Genomic DNA, 12,677 nt, shown 5'->3' with positions numbered 1-12,677 from the left:
GCAGAATTGTAATAAGCGATGGTAATATATTTATATATATGTGTATGTGGTGTGGGAGAGAGTCATATGTTAAGGGGCATATGTGTCATAAACATAAATGAAATTAGAGTTTTAATATTGTTAAAGCCCAAGGGGTATCGCAAGACAAGTAGTGAATACTTGTCTTATATAAATTGTTGTTGTTTTTTTTTCTCTTTTGGTGTTTGGGGACACGAAGTCAACATCCAAGCACTTCATGGACTTGTTCATTTGTGTATGTACCATACGTTATGTATATAAATAGGTATATAATTTGCCAATATGTATATATGGGTTTCGTGTTGTTTGAATACGATCATATGTATGTAAGTACTTTTTCGATCAGTTATTTTGTACGTATATATAAACCGAACTTACTGTTAAGTACAGTCTCGTGTCAAAAAATAACGGTGTCCCGAAATACCGCTCAAACTGTAATTTAATTTAACTTTTTTTTGTAATATAAAAAAGTGGAACGGACTCACTTTTCTTCCGCCAAGGGTTTTTGGGCAAGTATACATACTATACTTATGATTGCTTCTGCTTTTATCTCCTTTCTTGTTTTTGTCCAGCGCTGTCCTTGTTAAATGGTGTTTTCCTCCCTCGTTGTTTGCAGACTCCTGTGTTCGCCTTATGTATTATTTTGTTTTTGTATTAGTTTTGTGTTTCTTAAGTTGTTTTTTTTTTTTGTTTTTAGTACCGCGCCCGATTTTGTGTTTTATAGTTAGTTTTGTTTTTGTTTGTTTCTTGCCGTTTCTTGTAATTAGTTAAATTTGGTCACGTATGCAATTTCTTGTAAGTATGCACATATATATAATTATTATTTTTTTTCACACTATTTTTGTTTGTATATGCATATGAACTTTTTCCCACTTTTATTTGTTCTAGTACTCCTTTTTTTGTCGTTTTACACTTTCATTTCGCTTATTAGATTTGTTATATAACTTGTCCAATTTAAATTGGATTTATACAATCTATTTGGTCACCTTTTTTTTAACCTTAGGTGCCTTTCCGAAAGGTTCGAAGGACCATTTGTTCACGTATGTATATGCACCAGATACTTACGTTAATGTAAAGGGCACTGATAACGCACTGTAAAAAGGGAAAAGGAAAACTTTTTTTTTTGTAAGCGATCCAGCTTGTCCTCCTGCGATACCCCTTGGGCTTTTGTTAACTTGGGTGGTGAATGAATGGGATGAATGTTGGTGATTGTGTAGTTGTTGTATTGCATGCTGTGTTGCGTTGTGTGCTGAGTGGTTTGTTATGCTGTGTTGTGTCCCAACAAACACTGGAATTGAAATTCTCAAACGGTGGAGAAAATATTAATTTTCAATTTGAAGTTCAACATTTATGCAATTTGAAAGACAACATTTTCCCAAACGGTTCTCAAAGTCTATTTCTCAAATCTGTTTCCAACATTTTACAATTTGAACAACATTTTCTCAAAAGTTATTTCTCAAATTTGTTTCCAACATTTTACAATTTGAGAAAAACCATTTTCTCAAATATATGGCATTCCGTTTCATTAATTTCAATAATCAGCCAATCATCTTTCAAAAAGCGTTCATTACAAAACAAACGTGGTCGTGGAGTGCAACAATTTTTGGTGATCAAAGTGAAAAGAAGTATGTTATTATACATTTTGATTATTATTGTGATATTTCGGATATAATATGCATACAAAAACGAAAATAAAAAGGGAAGTGACTCAGATTTTGTTGGCATGCTCACAGATGTGTTGTAGAAGGGAAATATAAAAATCTGGAGATGTTTTTATATTTTGCACTGAAATGAACTTTCTTTTTGTTTTGCTCTCGTTAATTTAAATTAGAAAATTTATTTTAGTTTTATTACTATGTTATTTATTGATTAATAAAATGTATGTATATACATATAAATATACACTTTTACAAATTCGTAAATAAATAAAAATAAATTTCAAAACCTAATTGAACAAGTTTTCATTTTTATATCAGTGGCAACTTCATTGAAGCTAATTGGAATCCATTCCATTTCTCTCGTTTCACATTTGAGAAAATGTTTGAGATTTTGACATTCTCAAATTGAGAACAAAGGAAAATTTCATATTAAAAATGTGCCTTTTTGTTTGAGAATGGCTTTGTTTTCAAATTAAAATGCATTTGAGAACAAACGTTTGAGATTTGAGTTTACACAACGATTGCGTTTCACACAACGATTGCCGTTGATTATTTTGATTTGAAACGAATGTGTGACTTTTATTGACAGGTCTATTATATTGCATATTATTGCTGGCTTGAGGTTTAAACGAGGTTTTACTCGACTCATTTTGATGACTTGATAGATTTATATCTTGGTTGAATTTTTGAAATTCCTGGCTGGTTTCTTGTTTAATTTTTGGGTAATGTAATATAGTTTTTATTGGATTTTCTATCATTACTCTTTTATTTTCATATCTTTGAACTAGTGCTTACCAAGCCAGCTTAAAACTTTCGCCACTTAAATCGAATTGCTTGACGATAATGCCTGCTTCCCTTATGTTTTGTACCTTAGTTGGAATAGCTTTTGTGCTTCTGCAAGTCTAGGATGGTTTATGTAAAGGGCTGTGAACATGTCCCGGAAGGACGGCCATTGGTCATAACATCCAGTAAAAACTCTAATGTATCACAAGTTGGTACATTTAGATACATGCCTTTATCTAGGTCTTCTTTTGTTGTTGTGACTACTCTGGGAGGGGGAGTAGTGGCGCTATTTGGCATTAATACATTTAATTGTTCGCTTATCATTCCCTTTATTATTTCTTTCTGACTACGGCAATTATTTAATTTGGCTGTCGCCGAAGCTTTTATGTTTTCGGGGAGTTCAGCGTCGTCAGTATCAATTACTGTAACGTACGCTGCCAGGAGGCGTGCCCATATTTCATGGACACTTTCGAGTTTTACTTTTAAAACCGATGCCGTGATGTCAGCAATAGAGGAAGCTTTGAATTGTGTGCAATAACTTATAAAGGTATCACTTTCAGTGTTGAATCTTGATAATAAATGATCTTTTGATCTTTTTTGTTTTATACTCTGCTTTGAGCGTGTAGCTTCTGCAGGTGGGCCTTGCGGCTTATCTTCATCAGCCATTTTAGGAATTTCTAATGATAGAGGAGTTTTCGGATTAGTCGGGAAAAATTAAAAATTATTGCAAAGTCAACGACAAGAGAAAAACAAGTAAGGAAAGGCTAAGTTCGGGTGCAACCGAACATTTTATACTCTCGCAATTTATTGAAGAAATTTAACCAACACATATATGCGGAATAAAGCTCACCGTATTTTTGAAAAACCTATAATTAGGTACATATATGGCAGCTATGAGAAGATACTTTTGAAAAACCTACAATGAGGTATATGGAAATGTTATGACCCGATTTTAATAATTTTTGGAACAGAGACACACTATTAGAAGAAAACAATTTCCTCTGAATTAAATTGAGATATCTGAGAGATTTACCCATATTTTCGGTTAAAATTTATCCTTAGGCGCTGAGTTCAACATGTTCGATATCTGGGGCCTTGAAAAGTTATGGTCCGTTTTCGACAATTTTTTCACAAGTGAAGCCAGATATGCACTAATTGTGTAAAGTTTTATTCCGTTATCTTCATTGGTTCTGTATGTTTACATTATAAAGTGAAGGAATAAGATGGATTTCAAAATGGAGTTATAAGGAAAGTAGTAGTGGTTGTGAACCGATTTCGCCCATTTTGTCTGTGTTATCAGGGTGTCAAGAAAATATTATATACCGAATTTCATTCGAATCGGTCGAGTAGTTCCTGAGATATGGTTTTTGACCCATAAGTGGGCGATGCCACGCCCATTTTCCATTTTGGAAAAAAATATGAGAGAAGCTCCCTTCTGCTATTTCTTCTGCAAAATTTAGTGTCTCTGACGTTTTTCGTTAGTGAGATAACCCACTTTTAGTAATTTTCAACCTAACCTTTGTATGGGAGGTGGGCGTGGTTATTATCCGATCTCAACTATTTTCATGGTGTGTGGTGGGGTACGTAAGAGAACCGACTGTAAACAGTTTGGTTTATATAGCTTTATTGGTTTGCGAGTTAAATGCAAATAACCGATTTGTGGGCGGGGCCACGCCCACTTCCCCAAAATTACATCCAATTATGCCCCCTCCTAGTGTGATCCTTTATTCCAAATTTTACTTGTATAACTTCATTTATGGCTTAGTTATGACACTTTATGTGTTTTTGGTTTTCGCCATTTTGTGGGCGTGGCAATGGTCCGATTCTGCCCATTTTCGAACTTGATCTTCTTAAGGTGCCAAGGAATATTTGTGCCAAGTTTCGTCAAAATATCTTAATTTTTACTCAAATTACAGCTTGCACAGACGGACAGACGGACAGAGGGACGGACGGACAGACATCCGGATTTCAAATCTACTCGTCACCCTGATCACTTTGGTATATATGACTCTATATCTAACTCTTTTAGTTTTAGGTGTTACAAACAACCGTTATGTGAACAAAACTATAATACTCTTGTAGCAACTTTTGTTGCGAGAGTATAAAAATAAGAGTGGCGACACAACCTCAAGTTGATGAATTACTGTTTAAATGGTTTCAGCAGAAAAGGTCCAATAATTTTCCAGTAAGTGGTCCAATGCTAATGATGAAAGCCAATGAATTCGGAGAAGCTGTCGGTGTTAATTTTAAATGCAGTTCCGGATGGCTAGACAGATTTAAAAAGAGGTATAATATTTGCTTCGGCAAAATTTGCGGTGAATCGGCTTCTGTGGACTAAAGTGTTACAAATGGCTGGCTATTACAAACCTGGCCTACAATAAGTAACAATTATTCCATGGACAACATTTTTAACGCGGACGAAACGGGAATTTTCTATAAGATGCTGCCTGACAAAACACATAAGATCAAAGGTGAAACATGCAGTGGTGGAAAAAAGTCTAAAGAAAGAGTAACTGCCATGATTTGTGCTAATGCATCGGGCACGGTATACCGGAAATTATTGGTTATTGGTAAGTTTTAAATACAATTTAATATAATCCGCTGTTTCTGAACAATGTCTGCTTTCAGGAAAATATAACAACCCCAGATGCTTTAAAAACGTTAAAACGTTGCCGGTAGATTATTGTGCTAACAACAAATCCTGGATGACTTCTCAGGCCTTTACTGACTATTTAAAGAAATGGGATTGTGAACTTATAAAAGCCAAGACTCAAGTTTTGCTATTGGTAGATAATTGCCCTGCTCATCATCAAGTTCATCTTCACAACATTAAACTACATTTTCTTCCGCCTAATACTACATCGGTTCTTCAGCCTATGGATCAAGGCGTCATTAATAGCTTGAAACAATCTTATAGAAAGCAGCTTCTGATGAAAATTATGGACCTTCCTGAAGAAGCAAACCCGACAAAAGCTGTGAGTCTTTTAGATGCTGTCAATATGTTAAGTGTTGCATGGGAAAGTGTCTCTAAGGAAACCATAAGAAACTGTTTTCGACATGCTGGTCTGGTAAAACACATTCCTGATGGATTAGATTTCGACCCGGAGGACGATGAATCTTTAAGCAAAATTATCGAAATTAATAACGTAGTGGTTTTAAGCAAGTTTGATGAATATTCAAGGATTGACGAGAATATTATAGCCACAGAAGAACACTCAGACAATGACTTAATTCAAGACTTTCTGCATGAGCTGCTTGAAGAAGACTCCGGTGATGAAGATTTAGCACAGCCCGAAACTATAATAAAAATAGAAGACGCTATGAAACTGAAGCTATATTTTCAACAAAAAGAGAATAGGTCAGATGCAATCAATTTGCTCAATAAACTCGAAAGCAAACTACGAAAAGATTTTGCCAATAAGGCATTCACCCAAAAGAAAATCACTGACTTTTTTCAAAAGACTTAATTAAACTTATTATTTTCTTAATTTTGAATTTTTATTCATAAACTTTATTGCTTTAATAAAAAAACACATTGAATTTACTTTTGAGATGGACACTCGGTTATAATGGACAATTTGACTTGGTCCCGTGGAGTCCATTATAACCGGATTACACTGTATGTATGTCTTTTATTTGCATGTGCTTGCATGGTTATGCTTTATGCATGTATGTATGTTTGTATGTTTTTGTTTTTGTTTCGTTCGTATCACTTTAAATGCATTTATGTATAAACGTGTTTAAATATTCAAATATTAATAAATATGTATTTGTATGTATGTTTAACAAAATATAGGTATGTATGCAAAAACAATTTTTTGTAAAGAGTAAATGAGATTTGGTGAGAGATAATAGGTGATATTTAATATGTAGGTGATATATATTTGTACATATGTATGTAGGAAGGTATTTGTATGTTAATAACCTTTCATTGAGAGCGCGGCAGAATTGTAATAAGCGATGGTAATATATTTATATATATGTGTATGTGGTGTGGGAGAGAGTCATATGTTAAGGGGCATATGTGTCATAAACATAAATGAAATTAGAGTTTTAATATTGTTAAAGCCCAAGGGGTATCGCAAGACAAGTAGTGAATACTTGTCTTATATAAATTGTTGTTGTTTTTTTTTCTCTTTTGGTGTTTGGGGACACGAAGTCAACATCCAAGCACTTCATGGACTTGTTCATTTGTGTATGTACCATACGTTATGTATATAAATAGGTATATAATTTGCCAATATGTATATATGGGTTTCGTGTTGTTTGAATACGATCATATGTATGTAAGTACTTTTTCGATCAGTTATTTTGTACGTATATATAAACCGAACTTACTGTTAAGTACAGTCTCGTGTCAAAAAATAACGGTGTCCCGAAATACCGCTCAAACTGTAATTTAATTTAACTTTTTTTTGTAATATAAAAAAGTGGAACGGACTCACTTTTCTTCCGCCAAGGGTTTTTGGGCAAGTATACATACTATACTTATGATTGCTTCTGCTTTTATCTCCTTTCTTGTTTTTGTCCAGCGCTGTCCTTGTTAAATGGTGTTTTCCTCCCTCGTTGTTTGCAGACTCCTGTGTTCGCCTTATGTATTATTTTGTTTTTGTATTAGTTTTGTGTTTCTTAAGTTGTTTTTTTTTTTTTGTTTTTAGTACCGCGCCCGATTTTGTGTTTTATAGTTAGTTTTGTTTTTGTTTGTTTCTTGCCGTTTCTTGTAATTAGTTAAATTTGGTCACGTATGCAATTTCTTGTAAGTATGCACATATATATAATTATTATTTTTTTTCACACTATTTTTGTTTGTATATGCATATGAACTTTTTCCCACTTTTATTTGTTCTAGTACTCCTTTTTTTGTCGTTTTACACTTTCATTTCGCTTATTAGATTTGTTATATAACTTGTCCAATTTAAATTGGATTTATACAATCTATTTGGTCACCTTTTTTTTAACCTTAGGTGCCTTTCCGAAAGGTTCGAAGGACCATTTGTTCACGTATGTATATGCACCAGATACTTACGTTAATGTAAAGGGCACTGATAACGCACTGTAAAAAGGGAAAAGGAAAACTTTTTTTTTTGTAAGCGATCCAGCTTGTCCTCCTGCGATACCCCTTGGGCTTTTGTTAACTTGGGTGGTGAATGAATGGGATGAATGTTGGTGATTGTGTAGTTGTTGTATTGCATGCTGTGTTGCGTTGTGTGCTGAGTGGTTTGTTATGCTGTGTTGTGTCCCAACAAACACTGGAATTGAAATTCTCAAACGGTGGAGAAAATATTAATTTTCAATTTGAAGTTCAACATTTATGCAATTTGAAAGACAACATTTTCCCAAACGGTTCTCAAAGTCTATTTCTCAAATCTGTTTCCAACATTTTACAATTTGAACAACATTTTCTCAAAAGTTATTTCTCAAATTTGTTTCCAACATTTTACAATTTGAGAAAAACCATTTTCTCAAATATATGGCATTCCGTTTCATTAATTTCAATAATCAGCCAATCATCTTTCAAAAAGCGTTCATTACAAAACAAACGTGGTCGTGGAGTGCAACAATTTTTGGTGATCAAAGTGAAAAGAAGTATGTTATTATACATTTTGATTATTATTGTGATATTTCGGATATAATATGCATACAAAAACGAAAATAAAAAGGGAAGTGACTCAGATTTTGTTGGCATGCTCACAGATGTGTTGTAGAAGGGAAATATAAAAATCTGGAGATGTTTTTATATTTTGCACTGAAATGAACTTTCTTTTTGTTTTGCTCTCGTTAATTTAAATTAGAAAATTTATTTTAGTTTTATTACTATGTTATTTATTGATTAATAAAATGTATGTATATACATATAAATATACACTTTTACAAATTCGTAAATAAATAAAAATAAATTTCAAAACCTAATTGAACAAGTTTTCATTTTTATATCAGTGGCAACTTCATTGAAGCTAATTGGAATCCATTCCATTTCTCTCGTTTCACATTTGAGAAAATGTTTGAGATTTTGACATTCTCAAATTGAGAACAAAGGAAAATTTCATATTAAAAATGTGCCTTTTTGTTTGAGAATGGCTTTGTTTTCAAATTAAAATGCATTTGAGAACAAACGTTTGAGATTTGAGTTTAAGGTTGATTCTCTAACTCATCTCAATTTGAGAATCATCAAAAATGTTCATTGGGGTGTTGTGCTGTGTATAGTGATGTGTGTTATCTGTTACGTATGTGATGAGTGATGTGATAGGCGGGTGATGTCACAGGGTGCGATGTCATGTGAACAACAACTAACATATGAGTGTTTTTGCAACAATATCAAATTGCGATTGTAGAAGCAGTTGAAAATGGTAGGGTCGCAGTTGACACCTCGATGGATTAATAACATTTCCAACAGATTTCTGTCACTTCATTGACTCGAAAGAGAAGTTTTCCTGACATGAAACCTCAATATGATAACCATAAATGATTGATTGAATGATTATATTGGTGGTAAAAAAACAAAGATATCGATGATCTTAATGCGACAATTTAGAACTTCGGTCTAGGAGAGTTGACACAGCTACAAACCAGGATGACGTAATCAATTATCCCAAACTATTTAAAATTATCCCAATTATCCCAAACTATTTAATGTTGTTACTATCACCACTCACTTTACAATTAAAAGAGGTGTGAGTTGTCATCTTGCTGCGTAACATAAATCGACCTCGAGTAATCAATATCGTCGCCGAAGCCAAGATTGGACCAACTTAATTTAATGTATACCTTGCCACAAAAACGTGTGGCCGGGTCTGCTAGTATTATATAATACACAATTTGACCCACATATTCGTCATATATATTGTATAAAGTCCATTGAAAGTTGGAAACTCTAATATTAGGTTGAAGCACCAAGGTCCTCATGTTCGATATATGGGGCCTTGAAAACCTATGGTCCGATTTCGGCGATTTTTAGAATAGGGCTGCCACACTATAAACGTAGTATTTGTGCAAAGTTCTGCATTGATATCTTTACTAGTGCTTACTTTATATATTGTAAAGTAAACGATTCAGATCGTCTTCAAAGTTCTGGTATATAGGAAGTAGGCGTGGTTGTAAAGCCATTGCCATTTCTTATGTGAAATTTAGTGTTTGTGGCGTTTTTCGTTAGTGAGTTAACCCACTTTTAGTAGTTTTCAACATAACCATTGTATGGGAGGTGGGCGTGGTTATAATCCGATTTCCTCCATTTTTGGACTGTATAAGGTAGTACCTAAAAGAAACGACTTTAGAAAGTTTCCCTGATATAGCTTTAGTAGTTTGCGAGATATGTACAAAAAACTTAGTAGGGGCGGGCCACACGCACTTCCCGAAAAAAATTAAATCCACATCCACAATTTTACTTCCATAGCTTTATTAATAGTTTAGTTATGGCACTTTAAGTGTTTTAGGTTTTCAACATTTTGTGGACGTGGCAGTAGTCGGATTACGCCTATTTTCGAACTTAACCTCTTATAGTACCAAGAAATACGTCTTCCAAGTTACATCAAGATATCTCAATTTTTACTCAAGTTACAGCTTGCACAGACGGACGGACAGACAGACATCCGGATTTGAACTTTTCTCGTCACCCTGATCATTTTGATATATATAACCCTATATCTAACTCGTTTAGTTTTAGGACTTACAACCAACCGTTATGTGGACAAAACTATAATACTCTCGTATCAACTTTGTTGCGAGAGTAAAAAAAACTCTCAATCTTGTCTGTCGCGAGGGCACGAACGAATTCCCATGCAAAAACTGCGTATAGTATACATATATTATAAGACGTGATGTATATCAGAGAACTGCAATTATTATTGAGTCATTGGTTGAGTAACATAAAAAATAGTATTAGTGCATATAAGTCAAAAATCATCAAACACTAATTTCCACTAAAACACATTCACGCGCAGCACACAAAGCGAGAGTATGAATAATGAGTAAGTTTCTCTTGATACCTTTCGTTGAAGTGGGAATTGACTAACGATGTGTTTTGTTCATTGATATTGTGTATTACATTTAATGTTTTAAGTTATTTAATGACAGTAAAGTTAATACTTTCAGGTTCTAATATGTTTCTTTTAATATTAATATATTGAAAATGAATAAAGACGCACGAAAATGCATATTCAATGAAATAATGAAAAATTTAATGTGACAAAATTCTCACTGGATATCTTAACTTTCGTGCTCAGCTACGAAGTAACAATTCCACTCGTTCCGATCAGTGTACCGAACTCATTCAAGTTTATTTTCATCGTAACCAATGAATAAGTGAATCAAATTGATACTATACACTCGTTTGAGTCATGTATTGACGGCACATATAAGTGTAGAAATACTATGAGTTTTTTTTGGTTTCATGGAAATAAGACTAAGACTTAGTCATTTTTGATATTAGTATTAGTACTCATTTGCACTAATTTGTTTGGCTCATGAGTTAGTGCACTAATTTCATTAGTATTGAGTAGTACTGGTGTATATCTGTGTAAAATCTCATCTGTCGCGAAAACGGCTGAAAATGCTCACCCACAAAAGTGCCTAACGCGCCATAAGAAGTTTTCACTTCAAAAAAAAAACAAAAAAATATACAAAACAATCTTAAATAATATCTAAGAATTGAATTTCCTATTTTTTTTTGTAATTCGACGCAAAAAAATATGAATATTTGTGTAAATGTCATGTTTATTGCCCATGCAGTAAACCGCTATATGTATAATAACATTCATTACAACGTTCACAGTTTCTCTGTAATGTATTTAGCATCAGCATTGCACCCGTGCGAAGCCGGGCGGGTCACTAGTATATTATGGAATTCAAAATTGAGTTATAAGGAAAGTAGTAGTGGTTGTGAACCGATTTTGCTCATTTTTGTCCGTGTTATCAGAGTGTCAAGAAAATATTATATACCGAATTTCAATGAAATCTGTGAAGTAGTTCCTGAGATATGGTTTTTGACCCTTAAGTGGCCACGCCCATTTTTCATTTTGTAAAAAACTTTGAGTGTAGCTTCCTTCTGCTATTATTTCTGTGAAATTTAGTATTTCTGACGTTTTTCGTTAGTGAGTTAACCCACTTTTAGTAATTTTCAACCTAACCTATGTATGGGAGGTGGGCGTGGTTATTATCCGATTTCAACTATTTTCATGGTGTGTGGAGGAGTACGTAAGAGAATCGACTTCAGAAAGTTTAGTTTATATAGCTTCATTGGATTTCAAGATATATACACATAACCGATTTGGCGGCGGGGCCACGCCCACTTCGTCAAAAAAAAATTCATCCAATATGCCCCTTCCTAGTGCTATCCTTTGTTCCAAAGTTTACTGTTATAACTTTATTTATGGCTTAGTTATGTCACTTTATGTGTTTTTGGTTTTCGCCGTGGCAATGGCGCTTTCGAAAGCAACCTTTCACGGTCCCAAGGAACATGTGTTCCAAGTTTCATTAAGATATCTAAATTTTTACTCAAGTTATCGCTTGCACGGACAGACATCCGGACTTCAACTCCACTCGTCATCCTGATCAAACAACCGCTAAGTGAACAAAATTATAATACTCTCTTAGCAACTGTTGTTGCTAAAAATAAATGGGGACGCGATGAACGATTCTAATGAAATTGGCGCACTGAGTGCAGCTAAATGCAGCTTGGGATATAATTTGGTTTAGATTTCAATTAGTTACACAAGAATTAGGAGGTTGGTTTACAAATGGGTATGATAGGGCTGTTACTAATCATATCCATAAAATCAAAGCCAACAAAATACCATATATGTATTCCATTTGTGTTGGTTAAAAAATGTAATGCAAAATAATTATAAAACAAAGTAATAAATATTAATTTAAAAATTCATAAATTAAAACCTTCAGGTTACCAACCTACAACTTTAATAATAAATCAATTGGTATAAAAGTAAATGTAAGATTAACAAACAGTAAACAAAGAATTTTTAAAACTATATATTTATATATCTTTTAATTATACTTACATTCTTTGTTTCAGTTGTAGAATCTTCTCCGCTATTGATTGAACGAAACTTATACTGAAAAATAAACATACCAATAATGAGCACTTAATTTTTACCTTATAATAAGCAATTAATCTTGCAAATATATCAAAATAATGAGGATGATGACATTTACTACGTTTATGCTTCATTTCTAGACGGTTATATTCTACTTGGGTAAAGCCTTTGA

General features: G+C 33.5%; 1 protein-coding gene across 8 annotated transcripts in view; it reads right to left on the bottom strand.

Annotated features, from left to right (window-relative positions):
* LOC128923552 (protein rtoA-like) overlaps positions 1 to 12,677 on the bottom strand; it is a 2,411,103-nt gene that overhangs the window by 1,629,884 nt on the left and 768,542 nt on the right. For 7 of the 8 annotated variants that reach the window (XM_054235824.1, XM_054235823.1, XM_054235827.1 and 4 more), the window contains one exon: positions 12,470 to 12,523. The exons of the other annotated variant lie outside the window; for it this stretch is intronic. In XM_054235824.1, coding sequence (XP_054091799.1) covers positions 12,470 to 12,523 — 54 coding nt within the window. The remainder of the gene's footprint in view (positions 1 to 12,469; positions 12,524 to 12,677) is intronic. 8 annotated transcript variants of the gene reach the window in all.

Source organism: Zeugodacus cucurbitae, chromosome Y (assembly GCF_028554725.1).
Source record: "Zeugodacus cucurbitae isolate PBARC_wt_2022May chromosome Y, idZeuCucr1.2, whole genome shotgun sequence".
NCBI classification, from domain to species: domain Eukaryota; kingdom Metazoa; phylum Arthropoda; class Insecta; order Diptera; family Tephritidae; genus Zeugodacus; species Zeugodacus cucurbitae.
The sequence above is the reverse complement of the archived record's forward strand: the minus strand, read 5'-3'. Positions and strand labels throughout refer to the sequence as shown.